This window comes from Eptatretus burgeri, chromosome 4 (genome assembly GCF_056783735.1).
Source record: "Eptatretus burgeri isolate ZD-2024b chromosome 4, Ebu_testis_v1, whole genome shotgun sequence".
Taxonomy (NCBI): Eukaryota; Metazoa; Chordata; class Myxini; order Myxiniformes; family Myxinidae; genus Eptatretus; species Eptatretus burgeri.
Window position 1 is genome coordinate 43,725,320 of NC_140964.1, and position 22,598 is coordinate 43,747,917.

General features: G+C 43.5%; 1 protein-coding gene across 1 annotated transcript in view; it reads right to left on the reverse strand.

Annotated features, from left to right (window-relative positions):
- Positions 1-22,598, reverse strand: part of LOC147027924 (uncharacterized) — a 32,617-nt gene continuing 10,019 nt past the window's right edge. The window contains exons 2-5 of the mRNA XM_085877763.1: positions 19,340-19,799; positions 17,823-17,966; positions 1,473-1,583; positions 1-1,329 (exon numbers count right to left, since the gene is read on the reverse strand). Of these exons, the coding sequence (XP_085733889.1) occupies positions 824-1,329; positions 1,473-1,583; positions 17,823-17,966; positions 19,340-19,796 (1,218 nt within the window). The 5' untranslated portion in view covers positions 19,797-19,799 and the 3' untranslated portion in view covers positions 1-823. The remainder of the gene's footprint in view (positions 1,330-1,472; positions 1,584-17,822; positions 17,967-19,339; positions 19,800-22,598) is intronic.

Genomic DNA, 22,598 nt, shown 5'->3' on the forward strand with positions numbered 1-22,598 from the left:
TAAGGGAATGATGTAGTGGTTTAATAAAAAGGGGGGAATAGCAGGGATTTTGACACACACAGAGGGGAGGGATCACGTTTATCATCTCCAAACACAACCTTCTACATGCAACATATCGTATTCACACAGAAACTGCACACTTGCGCTAAAAAACATGACAAATGGCACGAGAAGTCAAAATAACCGTCACCCCCAATGATATTATTATATAATGTTTTGCTTGTTTTTGTTTATACTCTTCTCCCCACTCAACGCAAAGGGCTGCTGAAGCAGTTTCTTGGCTTGGAGTTACAAACCTGTGTGGGTTACCACTCCAACACAGGCTACTCGTCTGAGGCGCGGGACTTTGTAATTTGTACAGGGTGCCGGTCATAGCTCGCCGACTCTTCACGAAGGACAAGGTGGATAAAACTTCTTGATCTCATGATGCTGTGTAAAAGGGATATCTGTCAGGAAATCATTACCATTCAGAGAAACTAATCCTCTATCAATTTCAACAGCTTTGATGTTTTCCACCCTCTTTGTGTTTCCCTTTGCCACCATCTCGATTTTCGTCTTGGGCATTAAAGTAGGAAACATGATTATAGGTGTTGTTACCGAAACAATAAAAACAAATTTTATCAACTACATATAATAATTTGTCTTGTAATAAACAAACATCCAGGTTAAAATTCATGTAAAGTACCCTTGTGGTCTCACTTGAAGCAATTGCAAGCAAAGCTTTCCAGTAATGTGTTTTTTACAGCCACTTCCTTTCCCTGGAATCTTATGACATTGGTGCTCTAATCAAGAACAAGGCTCTTACAGGGAAGCATGCCAATCTTCACTCAGGTTTTTCTTCTAAGGCCAAACCGTAGGTTGCTAAAAATTTCAACTTATTTGAGTCCTTTTTGTGAACATTCATGTGTGTCTTGACGTGATGGGAAAATTTAAAGGCTTTTTCACAGAGAGAGCACTTGTATGGACGATCTTCATTATGAACATTCTTGTGCAAGTAAAAGCTACTCGAGTGAGCAAAACATTTACCACAGATAGAGCATACGTACGGACGCTCCCCAGTGTGAGATCTCATGTGCACCACCAAAGAGGAGGACTGAGTGTAACTCTTACGACAGAGGGTACACACATAAAGTTTATCCCTCTTGTGGATCTTCATGTGCAAGGTCAGTTTTCGCTTGAGGTTGGTGTTGTAATGACAGTATCTGCACTTTAACGTATCCTGCGATGATTCTTGGGAATGTGCAACTGTGCAATTCCTCCTAGAAGGCTTTATTTTCAATGCCGGGCCACACTCGGAATTTAATCTCCCAATATTACTCGTCGATTGTTCTGTCAAAAACAAGTAAAGAGGGAATCACATGACATTAAAGCAGTTGATGCAAACAATTTAATGATGTCACAAATGTTATGGATTGACATTTTTTTCAGGATTAAAAGCAATTTCCCAACAGCACGTGCCATGTTCAGCTCACCATCAACAGGAAAAGCATCGTCGCAAGCCATCTGAGTGTTCCATGGCTCTTCCTGCGAACTCAAGGCAACGTTTTCTTGTAAAAGTTTCACTTTGACATCATTTGTATCACCTGCATACAACTCGATGTAAACCCAAGGCAGCTGTAAAACTGAAGCATCATGACATCTTTCTTCTAGCTATCTCACTCTGCCACCACACCCATATGACACACAGGTTAGAGAACACTGGTTTGTATCAACATTTCAGGGATTGGACTGAATACGTGCGAGGTGGAATAAAAGGTCATTCCTGTACTTGGTGAACAGTGCAAAAGACAAAAACACGACTTCCATTCCAACAGTATCAATAAACTCAGCCACCACTTGGAAAATGTGACATTGGTTGGAAACTCATTAAAAAAAATTATGATCCGTGCTGAGTTTTGATGATACATGAACATTCCTTTGGGGAAAAATATTTGAATGCCCTTCGTATTAGAGCATAAAAATATATTACAAGAATTATGGAGATGGAGATTATATTGAATCATTTAGTCTTTCCCACAACAGGTTTCAGACTATTCATGCTTTCCCACTGTCATGACAGCCTTTCATTAATGACTTTGAATACTGTAATTTTGAGCCACTGACATCAGGAATACTTTGATGGATGTCGTACTGTATAATGCAAAGCTTAAATCGATTTGAATGCAATACAGCTTGGCACAGAGGTATAACACAGCAACTTTGGGAAAATTCTCAAAATGATCATCAAAAATAGGTTTGAAAGCCACATTATGATTTTTATTAACGACTTTCTTTCAATTACAATGAAAAAGCTTGATTATCTCATATTGTATGAGAAGGGTACTCGGTGGAGCGCATACCTCCACCACGCAATCCCTGATCCACGAGAACATACCGGGCCCAATACATTTTTGAGATATCGTGCTATACAGTACTCAATCGTTTTTGACCCCATCTCTCAATGGTGAAGAATCACTTAATAGATTTAATGATTCCCGTATCCAGATCCACATTCGGATCTTTCCCAAAATCGAATCAATTTGTCCTTGCGATACACCCAACGTGTCCACCAAGTTTCGTCCGAATGAAATAAAGGGGTGAAAAACATAAGCAACTTCACCTTTGGTTGCAGAGGTAAAAAATTGTAATTGAAGCAGAATGCATGACTCTCAAATGTCTGTTGCCATCAATGAACCCACATATACCTTTGGACAAGAATACAAGACAAAAAAAATGAAACAATCTTGGACTATTTCTTGAAATAAGTTTATTTCAATCCTCCTGGCAAAATAATCCATAAAATACCACTCAGGCTCTAACCTTCAAGCAATATTGAGGGTGTCCTTGCATGGATAATTAGGCTCAAAACCTACTGCAGGTGGAAAATGGTGTTCACTCTTTTTTGAAAACAGTTTCTGGGGTATAATTTTGAGTGAGAAATGATGGTGCTGGCAGATTTTTGAAAAAAAAAGGTGTCGTTTTAAAACGTTTGGGTGCCCAGTGGGTTTTCTATGTAATGACTTTCCCACTAATTTTGACTGGCAAAGTGATATATCATCATCTAAATGGGTATATTAGGATACCTCAAAGCCTTGTGTTGGCTTAGTGGTTAGGGTGGCGGCTTGGGATCCTAGGGTCCTGAGTTCAAGCCCTGTTGGCCGCTGAATTAATATACACCAGGAGGTTGACTCAGCCTGTCGTCCTTCCGAGATCGGCAAAATGAGTACCAGTGTACTGGTAAGGGGGACACTGCATCAGCAGCATAGCCACGTCCCAACGAATGATGCAACCAGCAGCCACAGGCTGCGAGAGAGGAGAGAGAGAGGAGAGAGGAGAGGAGAGAGGAGAGGAGAGAGGAGAGAGGAGAGAGGAGAGGAGAGAGGAGAGAGAGAGTGAGAGAGAGAGAGAGAGAGGAGAGAGAGAGGAGAGAGAGAGAGAGAGAGGAGAGAGAGAGGAGAGAGAGGAGAGAGAGAGAGAGAGAGAGAGAGAGAGAGAGAGAGAGAGAGAGAGGAGAGAGAGGAGAGAGAGAGAGGAGAGAGAGGAGAGAGAGAGGGAGAGAGAGAGGAGAGAGAGAGAGAGAGAGAGAGAGAGAGAGAGAGAGAGAGAGAGAGAGAGAGGAGAGAGAGAGGAGAAAGAGAGGAGAGAGAGGAGAGAGAGGAGAGAGAGGAGAGAGAGGAGAGAGGAGAGAGGAGAGAGGAGAGAGGAGAGAGAGAGAGAGAGAAAGAGAAAATACCTCAACGTGCAAAAATAACGTTGACATCAAAAATATGGTTTGTGTGCCCATGAAACGAGAAAGTGGAATTGTACCATGTTACCATACCCCACTTCCATGTTTGCTCTCAGATCTTTTGCATGATATGGACCCAGCCCCCTGAAAGACCGGATATAATTCAAGGATGAGTTTAACTGTGTTATTTTATTGACATCTTTTTCACTGACTGCACTTCAATCAATTGGGACAATTCTTCCAATGGATCATCCTCATCAGCTTTCTGATCCTTCAATTCGTTGCCAGTTTGACGTTTCCAAGTGGGACTCTGAAAAGGCTCATAGCATGTCTTTTTGTGATATCCTTCATCAGCTGCTGGCAGATATTTTGTTGCTTGGATCAAAAGTATTCTCTTTGCTCCTGCCAGATACTTTGCATTGTTGTTTTTTGAAATGAAGTTTGGTTTACTCTTTCGGTGTAGATTCGGCCTTTTCCACCAAACAGATTGCTTGTACTGGTAATGGTTTCCCTTTGGGTACTTTTCTGCATTGCATAATACACATGTCAGATCTTGAGTGATTGCAGTTTATGAAATAAGAAAGGTATCTGAATTTTTTTTGACTCGCAGGACTTGTGTGCCCAGTTTTCAACGTACTGTGACCAATCTACTTTGTTGAACACACAACTGTATTCACGATTGACATTTTTTCCATTTCTTTGCATACTGAAAAAAAATTGTGCTTGGTCTGTCGTACTTTGAAACTTTTTCTTGGTGACATTATATCTGACATAGCCTTTGAAACATATCTTGCACAAAACACGACCACTATAAATGTGAGTGGAATGAAATGCTGGTTGTGGCAGTCTTGCTCTTGTTCTATCTAATGTCAATTGCAATTCGATCTCGAAATTCCTGTCTGGACAGCTCACTGCAAGGGATCAATGAAATGCATCTAATTCTTTAAATAACTAAGTAAAAGCCATGTTATACCCGAAACCACAAAGTGCTTGTTATTTGGTTATGCGAGACCACAATTTACCCTGAAGGACCACCTCTCATTTCTCCCCAGTTGAAGTCCATGTCTTCTCTTTTGAAAAATAAAATCAATTACATTGTCAAAAAAATAAAAGTAGAATTTTTTTTCCCCCACGATGAAAATGAAGAATGTGAGACGATGTGCCTCATAAACCTATTTGACTAGACTTAACAATGATGTAAATGCATTGTCCATCAATTTTTCTATTTATAACTTGTAATATTTTCATGTCAACAATAAAAGGGATAATTTAGCTTCAATTTAGCCATCATGATCTTTCCTGCACAAAGTTATCAGCTACAGATGTGAAATTGTTGCCTCATCGCTGTTCCACATGTGTGATATATGTGACACGCAAAGGACCACATGGTCTTCGCATAATGGGCACAGCATCCCGTTCACGCATGGATTGCTATTTCCCATTTGCATTTTTTTTTTTCACATTGTTTCCTGGGCCCTTTCGGGGCCACCAATTCCAAGTCAGTAACCCATACAAAGTAAACTTGTGAAATACATTATTCAGTGATCATTCCATGTTTTAGTACAGGATAAAATCACTTCACAAGAGACAATACTGAAAATTTCATAGCAACTTCCCCATGGAGGTCAATTTCCTGTGGCTGTAAAACAAAGAAAAAGATTAAGTTTGTTCCTTATTCGAACCTTTTTATGCTCCAAACACCAAGTTCAGATGTCCAAATTGACCTTTATCATGTTTATAACTGGACCTTCTGAGCTCAGCATGCTATAAAACATGCATATGGACATTTTGTGAAAGGGAACAATTATTTTCTGTTATTTCATTTTGGACCCCGTTGGACCAGTCGATGCCATTCAGGTGCCCCTAAGGATAATATAATGATTCAATTGATGTTAAATGTCTGATTTCCATTGTGAGCAAGAATGAAATCAAAATACAGCAGGCAACAATGTGCATTCAAATGCAATTTCCTCATATGGACCAATTCCATGCAATATGGGGTACATGGAGCACTATTTGGTGCCCCTTTATTTAAGCAGGTATCAAGTTATATACAGTGGCCTGCAAAAGTATTCACCCCTTCCAAAGTTCACATTTTGATGCCACCTGAGCTTATTTCATGATGCTTTCAAATCAAACTTAATAGTCTTCACAAATGACTGAAATGATAAAGCTGAAAAAAAAAATGCAGATAAAATGTGATTCAATTAGATTAACAGAGAAAAATCTGATTCTCAGTTGCATGAATATTCAAACCCTTTGCCTAATTAACCCTTAAAAAAAAAAAATAATAATAATAATAAAAAAAAAAACTTTACATATATGTTCCAAATTTGGGAATTCGATTGCACACAACATTCAGGTTCCTTTAGGTAGTTATGTCGATAAGTGCTTGTTCCCTCAATAGTTCACCTTCCATTGCTTCATGGGCAGAAATCGATTAAGTGCACTGCGCGATTCAATTTAATAGTTAGGGAGCGATCATAACACAATGGAGACGCCACTCCCCCTCTTCTGCGAAGAGGAAGAAGAGCCCTTCCGTCCCGTGCTTCATGACGTAAACAACTCCCTCCCACCCGTGGTTGAGCGGGGTATGGATCACGAGGGCATGAGTCACGCCGGGAGTGGGGGAGTGGGCGGATAGGAATAAAAAAGGGATACTCTGCTTTGTTCGGGCTGGCCTTTCAGTAGAGCTTCGGCTTCTGCTTTGGCTTGGGTTAGGGAGGAGGCTTTTTGAAGGCTTTCTGCTTTGGCTGGCTTTTTCGGTAGAGCTTCGGCTTCTGCTTGAGGCTTTTAGTAAGCTTTTTGCTTCGGCTTGGCTTTTCAGCAGGCCTTCGGGTTCTGCTCGGCTCGGAGTTCTTGGTCCTCGCTTTGTTCATCGGAAGAGAGTTGAGCTGGTTGCTCGGCTCAAGCTGCTGGTGGTGGCTTCTTGCTCTTGGTTCGTGTTGTGAGAGGCTTTGTTCATCGGAAGAGAGTTGAGCTGGTTGCTCTGCTGGCTCTTGTTGGTTCGTGGAGCTCTTTGTTCTCCGCTTGGTGCGACTCATCGGCCTCATCTTGGAGGTGGTTCCTCGGGGAAGCGACGCATCGACGGGAAGGATCGGCGCCTCGTCTGACCAGCACGTGTTCAGAAGCGCGAGAGGATTCACTGGAGCTCGGGAAGGATCGCGGCTCACGGCGATTGGATCCAGCTCGCTCTCACTGGAGCCCGGGTCCGAACAGCTTGAAGACCACACGAGGTGGAGAGGTTCGAGTTAGGTCCTGGGTTTCAGCTCACCTGTCCTCCGAGCTGGAGTCAATTATTAAAGGGCTCAGCCACCATTTCTTGGGTGTGTGTGTGTGTGTGTGTGTGTGTGTGTGTGTGTGTGTGTGTGTGTGTGTGTGTGTGTGTGTGTGTGTACGTGTGTGTACGTGTGTCCGTGGGCCCGTCTAATAAGTAGGAAATTGTTAAGTGCTTTGTGTGCTGTAAATGTTGCCTTGCATTTCGTATAGTCGGTATAGTTCTGCTCTTACGTGCTTCCCTCGTTCCCCATTATTATTAATAAATACCCCAATTGTTAAATGTTTTCTGCTCGTCGCGTCGATTCTTTCATTGACCGAGCATTTCGTGTGTTGGTAGTTAGAAAGCCATTGGTTTGCCGTAAAAGGGGGACATTTGGACCGACGGTTCTCAGCGATTAAGCCGCTCGGAATCGCGCACGGGACAGGCTCGCCTCAGCGACTTGTTCCGTACAAGTTCCGTTGAGGGTGGAATACCCCGGTAGTTGGATCACGTGGGTATTTAGGTAAATTGAAGATTGGCAATCGACCCTACACCACGTGGTCTGCCCATTGGCGTATTTCGGTTCTTGTACAAGGACCCGTTGACTCGGACTTATCCGGGCGGCGATCTATATTCCGGGCGATCGGTCGGGCTGACTCGACTTGCGGCTCCGTCAGAGCGGTCGGTTCACGGCCGACGCACCGGCACTGTAACAATATATATGATCCATCCATCCATCAGCACCATACTCTGTGCAGTGTTGGTGCTGCCTAAGCAGTCTCCTTGGCTTGAGGGTACAATCCTGGACAGGTCACCACTTCAACACAGGATACCAGCAAGTTAGTACTCATTTTGCTGACCTCGGAAGGATGACAGGCAGAGTCAACCTCACCTGATAGTAATTCAACAGTCAAGGGGGATTTGAACTCAGGATCCAAGGATCCTTAGCCCACCACCATAACTATTATGCCAACACCAGGCATAAAAAAACAATATATATATATATATATACACACACACATACATAAACATATCAAATCACTCCATTTTAAAGCCTTTTTCCCTGAGCAGGGGGTCAGCTTTTTGCGGGCTCCAATCATGGTCCCCTTTCTTGTGGCAATGTTTTTATGGCCGGATGCCCTTCCTGACGCCAACCCTTAGTCGCTTTCAACAAGCAGGGATAATTACCAATATACTGGTGCTCATTTCGCCGACCTTCGGAAGGATGACAGGCTGAATCAACCCCCCTGATGTTAATTCAGTGGCCAGCAGGGCTCAAACTCAGGACTCTGAGGATCCCAAGCCACCACTCGGCCAACACCAGGCTCATATATATATATATATATATATATATATATATATATATATATATATATATATATATATATATATATATATATATATATATATATATATATATATATATATATATATTGTTACGGCTGTGGAAATTCGCAGACCACCATAAAGGACCTTAGATCAGTTATGACGATAAGTAATTGTGTAGTTAGATTTCCCCACCGTTGTTTAGAGGGAATTTCCATGTTCACAGAGCTGCGATCCTTTGAGATAGCCATTTTTCTTTTCTCTAACATTATTTTGGACCAATCAGCCCCAACAACCAAATCGCCACCACCAACATCATTCCCAAACAATTGCAACTCAAACACCACCACCTTCGCCTCTTTACCTCCACAACTCCACCCCGCAAACCGCTTCACCGCCATTCTCAAACGACGCCCGCCAACAACCAAATCGCCACTACCAACATCATTCCCAAACAACTACAACTCAAACACCACCACCTTCGCCTCTTTACCTCCACAACTCCAACCCGCAAACATCGCTTCACCGCCATTCTCAAACGACGCCCGCCAGCAACCAAATCGCCACCACCAACACCCTTCCCAAAGCACCGCAGCAAACTCCCACCACCTCTGCCTTTCTACCACACGTCGGGCCATGGGTTGTGAATGGGTTCCTTTCGCCTCGAAAAGCGGATCAAGAATGATTCACGCCCACTTTTCTTCCATCCAATGGCTGAGCATCGGGTGGTGTGGCCCCGCCTCTGAACCTGCTGTGATCCAGAAATTTGCATATACGCTCCTCCCTCGGCCTATATAAGCGCGAGCACAACGCAGCTCGCGGCAGTCAAGTGGAAGCAGTGGAGTGGCAGCAGCAGTGTGGCAGTGAGTCGGCAGTCAAGTCTGGAGTCGGTGGAGTGGCGGTCTGGAGAGTCGGGAGACGGGGCAGTCAAGCAGCGTGTCGGTCGTCGGCGGTCAAGTGGGAGCAGTGGAGTGGCAGCAGCAGTGTGGCGGAGAGTGGCAGTCAAGTGGGAGCAGTGGAGTGGCAGCAGCAGTGAGTCGGCAGTCAAGTCGGGAGACGGGGCAGTCAAGTCAAGTGCAGTGTCGGCGGGGCAGTCAAGTTGGGAGACGGAGCTCGAAGCAGACGGGAAAGGCAGACGGGGGCCGATCGACGGAGAGAGCTCACCGACCACGCCAGGGGCACGAAGCCAGGCGCAGCTATGCTGACATCGCGGCTTGCTCGCCATCGCGCCACGAGGGTGCGGGTAAGACCCTTCAGTCTCGTGGACCTGGCCGCTCATCCAGGTTCCACGCACATTTGGTCCACGAACCTGTCTGCCACCCTTGCCTTTGAGGGTGGCTTTTTCCTTTGCTTTTGTGTAAATGCATGTGGTGGGGCCATCTTATAAGTAGAATTGTCTAAGTGTGCGTGTGACAAAGACTTCATTCGGTTGTAACTCTGCCTTTGCTTGCTTTCACTGTATACGTGCATGATTTTCTGTATGGCTGTAAAATACGTGCTTGTCTGAGTGTGCAATAAATGTGCCTGTTGAACTGTTCCCAGTTTCGTTGCGTCCTTTCCCTTGTATGAAAGTTCCATCTTGCATCACGGAAGGAATTGGTAGGAGGGGTGTAAGCACCCGGTAAATAATCACGTCTGTCGGGGCCGGCGATAACACTGCTCGGTTATCACTGAAGCACGGAACGGACCGCTTAAGCGGTTTGTGTCCTAGGCCGGCCAGCGGCGAAGTACGATCGCCCGGTTAACTACTCGCGCAGGTACTTCGGTAGGTCGAGTTTGGCGAACAACCCTATCCTGTGCAGGTGGCCGATTGGCATGATTGTGGTGTGGTCGAAAGACCCACCCGTAACTAGCTCCTGGCGGTAGTTCCAAGGAGGGTCACGACTGAATTGTCCGTTCCGGTGGGCGACACGGTCGCGATTCGAGTTACGTGGCTGATCGCACGCCGGGCGGGCCGAAATTCGTAATACACACACACACACACACACACACACACACACACACACACACACACACACACACACACACACACACACACACACACACACACACACACACACACACACACACACACACACACACACACACACACACACACACGTTGGCGCAGTGATTAGGGCAGCGGCTTGGGATACAAAATGTCCTGAGTTCAAGCCCCGTTGGGCCACTGAATTAATACACCAGGGGGTTGACTCAGCCTGTCATCCTTCCGAGGTCAGCGAAATGAGTACCAGTGTACTGGGTCCGGGGTATACCCCGGTTAAAATAGGTGTACCATATCCCTGTGTCGTAAGAGGCGACCAGGGTTGCATCAGGAAGGGCATCCGGCGTAAAACATGTGCCAAATCACTATGCGGATCATATGGATGATCCGCTGTGGTGACCTCTAATGGGAGCAGCCGAAACAAGAAGAAGATATATATATATATATATATATATATATATATATATATATATATATATATATATATATATATATATATATATATATATATATATATATATATATATATATATATTCAAAAATTCACTTCAGGAGCAAATTATTTGTTTGAACGTTACAAAATAAGTGTAATAGGTTTCACTTGTATGTAATCAGTGGTTTAACTTAAAAATTAAGTTCCCCCAGTTATCTGAGGAGTTTTAAGGTATAACCAGAGATGCCAACTTTTGGAAATCAGAATTAGGGAGGATTTGCAACCGACACCAAATAATGTGCGTGAAGCGCACATCTCGAGCGCGGAGCGCTCGACCCTTGCGGCGGGGTCCAGGGCCCGCCTTAGGGCCCTGGAAGCTCTGGGGTTCTAGACGCTCTCTCGTGCCCTCTGAGCCCTATTTTGGAGCATTTGACATGTTAAGAATTCCCACTTTTTGAACAAAAAAAGGGGAAAATTGTGCACTTTTTAATGTTACATGTATGTTAATATTAGTAAGTTAGGGGACAATCAAAGATTAACAAAAAGCACAAAAGAAGCAATAATTTTTCTTACCTTACTGGCTGGTACTACTGCTGCTTGCTTTTTCCATGGCAGCTTTGCTGAGTGACAGCTGTGTGGCTCTTTTAGCCCTTCTGATTATGTCTTTGCTGTATTCTCTCTGGTAGCAAGGGGTGCTATGAGCTAGTTTTTCAATTAAGAGAGCTTCCAGGGTTTTGACACTCAAATTGGGACGAAATTCAGTATGATTCTTCCGTACAAGACTGAGTGCCCGCTCACATGATGCGTTCGAATGAGGAATGACCAAGATTCCCTTCATCACTTTGCTCAAATTAGGATACTTCTTGGCACCAGTGCAGGGATCTGTGAGCTGTGAAATCCGATGCCACTGCTCATCCACTCTCACTGTCTCAGTAGCAATTGTAGCTATGGAGGCGTCTGCCTGGTCGTGAGCGAATTCACTCTCAAGACTGTCTATGTCACTATCACCGCCACTGAACAGACAGGGGAATTTCTTGATGAAAAACTCCACACAGTCAAACCCCACTTCTTGGTGTAGCTTAACATCCAGCACCTGAGCATGCTTGGCTAATTCATCATCTAGCGGCCAGGTTTTGAAGATGTAATTGCAGGCTTTCACATAATATGAGCGAACTGCACTGAAGAAACCTTGGATGTCTGACTCACTCAGAGTGAAGGTGGATTTCTTGAGACTCCTTTGTTCCCTTATATACAGTTTGGCATCGTTCCCAATCATGAGGTCCTCATCATTCTTCTGATGATTTCTGTCAGAGAAGGGTACATTTACCAGAGCAACCGATGACACCGATGGTTTCAAAAACCGTACGAAGATATCTTTCAGAAGACCATTCAATTCTCTGTGCAGGAGATGAATACAGGGTTCGTCTCTTTGGAGCAGAAGATTCCCCTTCTCAAAAAGCTTGTTAGCATATCGAAGGAAGAAACAATAGAGTTTTGTTTGTGGAGACAAGAACATCCTGTTGACACGTTTTTCTCTAGATTCCTGCACAGTGTTTGAGGAAGATGCGCTTTTAGTTGTAGAACTCGTAGTACACTTAGCCGCAGGGCGATCACACTTGCGTTTACTGCCAGCAGAAGAGGTCAGACTCGTAGTACCAGATCCAATTTTACGTTTGAGGAGAGAGCTTGAGGTAGGTGCAGCCAAGGAAGAAGACCTCTGATTCGAAGGTTTTGCTGAGCTTCTATCAAGTGATTTGGCAAAAGCAGAACTTAACTTGGGTCCTTCTTTGCCTGTAGATGGGACTATCCCAGTCTTTCTCGACTCTGAAGGGATCTGCTTTGTAGATGAACGTGATGAAGGGCCGGTGATGCTACCTGCTCTCAGCATTGGTTTTGGTGCTGTCCCTGCTGTCTTCTTCGCAGCAGATACTGCAGTGGTAGTGGTGAATGCTGCTCCACTAGTGCTTGATCCTGCAGTGCCAGTACTGGCAGTAGATACAGTGCCGTCCTTCTTGCTCGTTGTTAGAGTCTTGGCTACAGTTGGTTGCATTTTTCTTCGTACTTCTTCTTTGAAGAAGAGGCGAAGTGGCTCCCACTGTTCAATCAGCCTGTCTAGGCACTGACCAAGGGACAGCCACCTTGTTGCGACATGCTTCAGAATCTTGTGTGTCGGGGCATCACAGAGTTCTTGCAGTGCTTTCACTCCTTTGACGCGTTTACTACTTTTGTCCAAGTAGTAGTAAATATCGATGAGAAAGTCATCTAATTCAATGGGTAAGGCCTGAGCCGCCTTCTTGGCCGTATTGTGCATCATATGGCGAGGGCATCCCATGATGTAGCACTCTGGATTTTGTTTGTGGATATAAGCAGCGACTCCTTTGTGCTTGCCCACCATGACAGAGGCATTATCAGCACAAAAGGAAACACAATTTCCCCACGGAATTTTCCTGTCACTGAACTCATGATCAAGCAGTTTGAAAATGTTTTCTCCAGTGGAATCTTGTTTGCACGCAGGCAAACTTAGCAAACCTTGCTTCACAATCCCAGCACTGTTGTCATAGTACAAAATCAGGACAGGATATAGCTGGGCCTCACCACTGTCATTGCTACCGTCTGTAGCTAGGCGAAATGGAGCTAGTCTAGCAATATCGGCAATAGATGAAGCAGTAACATTTGACAACTCACCAATTATTGCTGAAGTTTTTGTTCTTGCACATCCATACTTTGAAGCAACTTTTGAATCTGGAAACATCTTTTGAAATAGAGGTCCAGCATGATCTGAGACTGATATGGGCAAGTTATGTCCCACAATAAATCCACGAAAGAGAAGTTCCGCTCGGGTAACATCCTCTTCCTCGCTTGTCCCTTGTTTGGTGAAATAATTCAGAAGTGTACCGGTACTCGTGCTCGAAGATCTCTCCTTTGCAATGTCTGTGTGCCGTTTGCTTCCAACGTGCTTCCGAATATCATCGCGACCTCCGTGCTCAACTGAAATATCAACGCTGCATACTGTACAATACGCATGATGAATTCCTCTTTCAGACTTTCGAATACACGGGTATTGGAGACTGTATTCGGTCTTGTACTTCTGAGACCATTTCTTGGTCTTCGTAAGCTTCTTTTCTGCCATTTCGTAATCAACATCGAGGGCTTGAAGCATCAGTAACTTCGAAGTCGATGTTCCACAGCTGCAGCGCGACTCGTAGAACTCTAGCGGCTGTTAAACACCGCACGGTGGTCGCGACCGCCGGGCTGGTACGGGGCCCAGCTGCATGCAGTGAGCGTATCGCATGCATATACACTGTGCATACATACCGCATGCACTGTATTGCACACATACCGCATGCACTAAATCTCAGTGCATGATCGCATAAGCGAGATCCAGACCCAATGTTTCGCTGCTCCTCATTTGAATTTGCAATTTTTTACGTACAATTTGGTAGCAGCGAACGTTATGGAGTTACCACATGCTATACGTAGCAGACGATGCTTTTCATTCAATTCTCATACTAGTACATTCTGATTAGTGAACAGTGCAAAAATATCAAAATTTCGGGAGGATAAGGATAGTGATCGTAAGGGCGGGAGTTTGGGTGAATTTTCGGAAGCCTCCCGATGAAATCGGGAGGGTTGGCATCTGTGTATAACTCACTTGGTCAACCAACACGGCAAACATGAAGACCAAGGAGCTTTCCAAAGAAGTCAGACATGAAGTGGTGGAGAATCACCGTTCAGGAGAGGGTTATAAGATTTCAGTCACTCATTATCCCTTTGAGTACAGTGTAAGCCATCATTAAGAAGTGGAAGACGTATCATACCACCCAGACTCGACCCAGATCAGGTCGCCCATCCAAACTCAGCAGCCAGGCAAGCAAGAAACTGGTTTGGGATGTCACTAAATCCAACAATGACTTTGAAAGATCTGTAAGGCTCTATGTGTGAGATGGGGTCAGCGTTCAATCAACAATATCCTGTTTCCTTCACAAAGCTGGCCTCTATGGACAAGTGGCAAGAAAGAAGCCATTACTGAAAAAGATGCATCGAAAAGCTTGTGTGGAGTTTTCATATTTTTGTGTCATCTGACAACAAAACACTTCTCCAAAACATACTTGCAGTATCATTAAGATGTTTTTGCACTTTTTTGGTTGAAATTCAACGCGTTACGTCTGGCGCAAGTCTAACACTGCACATCACCCAGTCAATGCCATCCCCTAATGTCAAGCATGGTGGTGGCAGCATCATGTTCTGGGGCTGCTTTTCATCAGCAAGGACTGGCAAGCTTGTCAGGATAGAAGGGACAATGGATGGTGCAAAGTACAGGAGAATGCTTGATGAAAACCTGCTAAAGTGAGCCATTAATCGGAAACTGGGTAGGAGATTCACATTGCAGCATGGCAATGATCCGAAGCACAAAGCTAAAGCCACATAGCAGTGTTGAAAAATAAGAAAATAAATGTTCTTGAGTGGCCCAGTCAAAGTCCTGCCTTGAACCCAATTGAACAGTTATGGCGAGACTTGAAGATTGCAGTCCATCGAGGATCCCCATCAAACTTGGCAGAACGAGAGCAATTTTCATGTGAAGAATGAGAAAATATTTCACCTCACTGTACAAAGCTGGTGGAGACCTTCCCAAAATGACTCGTAGCAGTCATTGCTGTAAAAGGTGCTTCCACCAAGTACTGACCTAAGGGGCTGAATACTTTTGCAACCAGTGAATTTTGATTTCTGCACATTTTTTGCAGGTATCCCTGACATGTAACCTCCTTTAACTGTAACAGTGTTTAGTTTGATCACTTCAGTTATGAATAAAATAGTTCATCAGGAAAAATCGTTTCTACATAACTTGTAATTCATCTAAATGTGTCATTATTGGAAGGGGGTGAATACTTGTGCAGGACACTGTACAAATACATTTAAAACAACAAGCACAACATACATGCATACAGCATGACAATTGCTTATGTTATGGTATTGTGCCATTAGGTGCCCTTGGGGCCCCTTTATCATTTCATGGGTAAACGGGCCATATTTTTGATGTTAACCTTTTCTTTGCACATTCAGGTATCTTAATAAACTCATTTAGATGATAATATGTCACTTCGCCCGTTAAAATTGGCGGAATAAGTGTAGAAAGCCCACTGAGTACCTAAAAGTGAAAAATAAAAAAATGGGCACGTTTTTTTCAAAAAAAAAAAATCAGCAGTCACCATAGTTTTCAGCTTAAAACGTTACCCGACACACCATTTTTTTTAATGGGGGCAATATCCCTGGACACTTTCCTGGTAGAATAACGATAACGAGGAGGAAGTCATCATGGGACGGAATCAACAAAATGAACCAATATTATGGCAAATACATATTTTAGGGGGCAACTCCCCCCCCCGCCGTGTAGACCCCCTCAGACCCCGATTCTTTCCTTTTTTTAATGCCGTGAACAAACTTTGGTACCTACAAAGTGATGAAGGTTGTGGTCAAGTTAAATCAAAATCGTGTGTGTGGTTTGAGAAGTTGAAAGTGTCTGTGGATGGACGGATGGACGGCATGCTATCCCGTAAGCTTGTCGGAACTACGTTCCAGGTGAGCTAAAAATGTAAACACAATTTCTCACTTGAAGCAGGTTTTGAGGCCAATTAATTGCACCGTTTTATCAAACTATTCTTTAAGATAATGGTAAATAGGTGCCACACTATCTTGCTGTGAATAATCTTATTGAGTGTTCGTCTTAATTAATAATGGGAGTTCATCACTCTACGATCCAGAGAGGCCAACTCCTTTTTCACATCAGAGCCCTGAAAATGATGCCGGTTTTTTTTAACTTAATGTTTTTTTCCAGAGAAAACACAAATTTCAGTTTTCAATGCAAGTTTCAATTTTAAACCAATGCTCCCAACAGGTGACCAGAGCAATGCACTTAAGGGGTTCTATGCCAAACCAGGTTTTAAATAATAAAGCAACTGTTATCACGTAGCCTGGTGTTGGCTTCGTGGTTAGGGTGGCAGCTTGGGATCCTAGGGTCCTGAGATCAAGCCCCGTTGGCTGCTGAATTAATACACCATGTGGTTTGACTCAGCCTGTCATCCTTCTGAGGTCGGCAAAATGAGTACCAGTGTGTACTGGTAGAGGGGCAATGCATCAGCGATGCAGTCGCACTTCCAATAAATGATAGCTACCCTGGGGGGAAGAAGAATAAGAATAATAAGAAGAATAAGAAGAATAATAAGAAGAATAATAAGAAGAATAATAAGAAGAAGAATAAGAAGAATAATAAGAATAAGAAGAATAAGAATAATATCTATAATAATTAGAATAATAATAAGAATAACAAGAATAAGAATAAGAATAAGAAGAATAAGAAGAATAATAAGAAGAAGAATAAGAAGAATAATAAGAAGAATAATAAGAATAATAATAAGAATAATAAGAATAATAAGAATAATAATAAGAATAAGAATAAGAATAAGAAGAATAAGAAGAATAAGAATAAGAAGAAGAAGAAGAAGAAGCACAAAATTTTGAACCACAATCATTTCAAATAAAATTATAAGTTTGCAAAGGTTGAACAAATGTACTTATTTGAAATTCCATGAAAATTACTCAGAAGAAGCAGTCAAGGACACATACTAAGCACACCATGGATTAACAATAGCTATCGTGTGCAGCCTGTGGCTGCTGGTTCCATCATCTTCTGGGGGCACGGCTATATCACTGATCATGTAATGCTCTCTGTTACTCATTTCGCCAACCTTGAAAAGATGACAGGCTGAGTCAACCCACCTGATTTTAATTTAACAGCCAACAGGGGCTCAAACTCAAGACCCAAAGATCTTTAGCCAGCCACCTTCGCTGTTAAGCAAACACCAGACTTTGATTACCAATGAACGTTATTCACTAAATCCGAAGCGTTTTCAAGATATCCGTAGCTCAGTTTTATGATTTCAGTTTCCAAAAGTGCCACAGGTCATCGAAACAGTAATCATCTTTGTTGACCCTTCCACACGGCTACACAGTTTACCAAAAATATATCTTTGCATTGACCTGCTAATCACAATCGTTCCAATGTAGACAAAGGAAACTGCATTCGTTGGCATGTTGTTTAGCTTAAACATGTACCTACCTTTTATAGGGTATCGAGTATTCAAAAACTCATTTGTTAATGATCCGCATGCTTTTTCCTCATCAGTCACAGCGACAAAAGACTCTGATGATGTCAGAATACTGTCACATTGGAAAACACTTGGATCCACCTGGTTTTCTGCATCTGCATTCCCAAAATAGCCATATCATGGTAAACATTCAAAACATTTGTAGATTTCGAGTTCTGCTATGTTGGAAATCAAAAGTTAATATTCAATGCAATGGAATGTTCATCACTTTTAAGGTGAGTGGGTGAGTGTTGGTCTGTTTCGGTGGACAAGATAAACAATAGATTTTTTTGTCAACCAAAGTTGAGAAGTGCAGGTTTACGGAGTGGCCCGATCGGGGGTGTGCTTTCCCCTACACTAACAATTTGGGACCAATGGGTCCTCTCAAAGTCTAATTACCCTACTCCGTTCATCTCCAGCCCCCTGGCAGAGTAGCCCGATGGGGTCAAGCTTTCCTGTAAATTAACAAATTGGGTCCCCTCGAAATCCAATTATTCTACTCCGTTTCTCCAGCGACAACAGAAATCAAAAATTGTTTTTTTTTCTCTCTTTTTGTATTCCCATCCCCCGTGCGTCTTAGGAAAGCCTTTCTAACTATCCTAACATTTTGCAAAACACATTTCTCTTTTTACAATTAACCCTCCTCTAGTGGTTTTATTTAACCAATTTAACCAAAATTCTGTGTGCTGGTGATCAAACACGTGTGGGCCTCGCCCTCAATTTTTTTATTTTGTGTGTGTTTGCACAATATCATGGCTGAGCTATGGGGTTCCATCTGCAGGCCTTTACCTGCCTCAAATGCGGCACCTCAGGCCACTGGTGTCGCCTCCGAGCTTACCTGCTCCGGCCAAATTCGAGGTAGCCCTCTGTATGTGTCCAAAAACTGCCAACGCTGTGAACCTTTATTTTATGTCTCTTTCGTGTCCTGACAGGCACTCAGGTGACAAGTCTGGGGGAAGGGGGGGAGATCCTCTCACCCATCAAATGGACCTTCGGGCCAATGGTGAGCGAGAGGAGAGGGGCACGGTTTTCACATCCTGAGGTGGGGGGGTTGAATTTAAAAGCGTCCGCCACCAGGTGGAAGAAAAATACGCCCAGGATCAACCTTGCGAAAAGGTTACGCTTGGAGTCAGTGGAACTGCTGTAGCACACCACGCACCCCACCAACCCACCGAGCCACGAATCTCCTCCTCCTCCTCACAAGCCCCGTGCTGAGCACTGACCGCAACCTGCATTGAGAACACACCTGGGCAAACACCCTGTATCTGTTCCTGCGGTGTCCCGCTGGACACAGCAAGGGTATTTTCTGTGCTGTCACCTCTCTGATCTATCTCCAGGAGGTCTTCAAATTGGTTGATTGCAATGGTCATATTAAGATGACTCGCCAGACTCATACCAAGCAACTGGCACAACATATATACATCACATACCGTATAATGATATGTCAACATTAACAGTGTAGCAAATATAAATACATAACAGCATATACCAAGGTGATGGTTTCCAAATTCTTCTTTACGTTTCAGGCTGCATATGTCGCTTATTCTGATTCCAAACACACGGTCGTCATGTTCTGTATGTCCAATGTCACTCATGTTGGATGTGCATGGAGTTTCCATAAACTTCAGCTTCTCAGCACAGTGGGAGAGTTCCTGACTCACAGCATTGAGCATCGAGCACAAAATGTTCACGAGGTTGGAACCTGCAGGCCGGACATCGCACATCTCCCAGCAAGATCCCACAAAGCTGCGAAGCTCAGCGTACACTGCAAAGGGACATTTCTGTTTGACGAGAGAGAAAAGTTCGGCTCTCACTGTGTCCGACTCCACGCACGCTTGAAGCACCTCTCTGCTCTCAATGCCAAGCTCTGTGATCATAATTTTGGCCGTTTTTTCTCTCAAGCCCTGGGCCTGTAGCCATGTTTGGAAAGTCTCTGATGCAGCCATAATCTGCCAGGGACACAAATCACGTGAGCACTGCAAACAGTAATTCACTTTTGCATGTACATTAATGCTTTATACAAAAAAAAAGAATTTAAACCTCATTTTACAGATACTTGTAATTTAAACTATGGCATGCATTGTACAGTGGAACCTCAAATGAAATAAGTATACACAGCACTTTACTGTACTCAGCATTTGTGCCCGAATCGTTTATCGGCATGAGTGTTCTCTGGGAGTGAACGATAAAAAAAAAGTCCCGTTTCGTCAGCATTGTAGACTTTGGATAAAAATCAGCCCTTCCTTTTTAATCAAAACATCAAATAATTTTCCAAAAGGATCTACTTCCTCTTTGGCCACGCTTAAAGAATCACTGAAAGTCTTCTTATTTACGATGCCATAATGCTTATGGAAACGCCAAAGCCACCCACCACTCACCTGGATATTTATATTCCCATATGTTTCGCAAGCGTGTTAGTAACTGAACAAAGCTCCACACCACACACATTTACAACACCAGAACGTTGCTGAACATACCAATTATACACTGCCTCTGAGGTTTTTGTCTTGTACTACACGTTCATGTGCTTCCTTGCACCCACTGTCAAACCACTTTTAGAACTATCCACACTAAATTTTATGAAAATTGTTTGAGCTTGTCCTTACTTATACGAATATCAGACACCGTTTGCTTCTTCACACCAGACTCATCACACACGCAGGTAAACGATACACCAGAGTCTAACTTTGCAATTAGCTCCAATTTCTGCGCCACACTCAGATTCACACACTTTCTCTTTGCACCACTGTCCAGAGAAGGCATGGCAAAAATCGCTCGTACAACTTTATACGCAAGTAAAACGCAAAGAAACACATCAAGTCAAAGACTCAACTATGCACAATCTGACCTGGAAGACTGTCGTAAGGACGTCTTCTGGGTCAGATTGTGCATAGTCTGATGACCACGTATCTGTCAGCACCCTCTATCGGTATAATCACAACTTACAGGACAGCGTCCCCAAGCTTTATGTTTTTTGTCCGTTAAATCGAGGTTTTACTATAGTTGCTTTTGCAATTTCAGAGATCTAAAAAGTGGCTAAAAATAAAAACACGAAAAAGGTGTGGCCCATCACGGATGTATCATGTTACACGCACCTATGAAAACTATGTCTTGTGCAGGGTGTTCCAAAAAAGACCTGGACAACTTTGGTTGTTAATATATTTAGTACCACAAATGATACAATAATACGCTTTGTTTAACATGACACAGAAACTCAAAGTTTTCTTCATTTTCAGGTGTGATGGTTTAATATAAAAGAAAATGGAAACTCCACAGGAGAAGGCTCAGTGCGTCGAATGGTTCATCGAGATGAGATCCGACATGCAAGTTCAGCGTAATTTCCGTACAAGGTATGGAAGGAATCCACCATCACGGACTAGTATCAGAGAGTAGTACAAGATGTTAAAGGAGAGTGGAAGTTGTCAGAAACAGAAAAGTACCGGTCGACCAAGCACAAGTGCAACAGATGTTGAACGAGTGCGTGAATCATTTCAACAAAGTCCCAGGAAATCAATTTGACACGCATTTAGAGAACTGGGACTACCACCCACCACTGCACACAGGATTTTGCATAACAAGCTTTATGCCTACAAGGTGCATATTCTGCAGGAACTCAAACCAAATGATGGACTCAAATGCAAGTCAAGCCCTTGGAAATGCTCAGTCGCAATGAGGAAGACGAAGATTACCTGAAAAAGGTCATGTTCACAGATGAAGCTTGATTTCATGCATCGGGGAAGGTCAACTGGCACAATGTGAGGATCTGGGGCTCTGAAAACCCCCACTTGGTCATTGAACACATACACGACAATGCAGAGGTCAATGTGTGGTGTGGCCTTCTCCATGACCGTTAGGTGGGTCCGTTTTTTTTTTTTGCGGAAGACACAGTGACCTCAACAATTTACATGAACATGTTGGAAAGATTCACCTTCTTCCAGATTGAAGACCTGCAACCCGAGTTCATTTTTCAACAAGACAGCGCTCCCCCTCATTAGGCCTTCATCATTCGAGCCATCCTGAATGAAAGTATTCCAGGTAGCTGGATTGGCCGAGACGTACCAACCGCCTGGCCCCCACGATCACCACACATAACCCCCCTTGTTTTTTTCTGAGGGGGTTTGTCAAAGATGTTGTCTACAACACCAAGGTGGTAAACCTGCAGGATCTCCGTTCTCTGATCAATGGTGGACACAAACATTCTGAGCTGAACATGGCAAGACCTTGTGTACCGCCTTGATGTCTTGTGCATGATAAACAGAGCTCGCATTGAAGTGTATTGATGGTGTGCACAAAACTTTGTGAGTTTCTGTATCATATAAAGTTTTATAAACCAAACGGTATCGTTGTATCATTTGTGGTTCTAAATATATTGTTACGGCTGTGGAAATTCGCATTACACCATAAAGGGCCCTCAGGTGAGATATCTCTGTAAGTACTTGTGTAGTTAGCCCAAACTCGTTGTATAGAGGGAATTTATGTGATTCATCCGGGCTGCGATGCTTTGAGTTAGTCATTTTTTCTTTTCTGTCGTTATTTTGAACCAACCACGTCTCAACCGCCATCACACAACAACCACCTTCACCACCATGCCAGCCATCGTCACCAACTACAACCACGCTCCAACCTGCAGACAACAACCACAATGCCAACCCTCACCACAGAAGACCCTCCACCACCTTCACCTTTACCTTCACGAATTCATCCCACATCATCGCTTCTACGGCCATTCCCGCACCACTGTGAACACT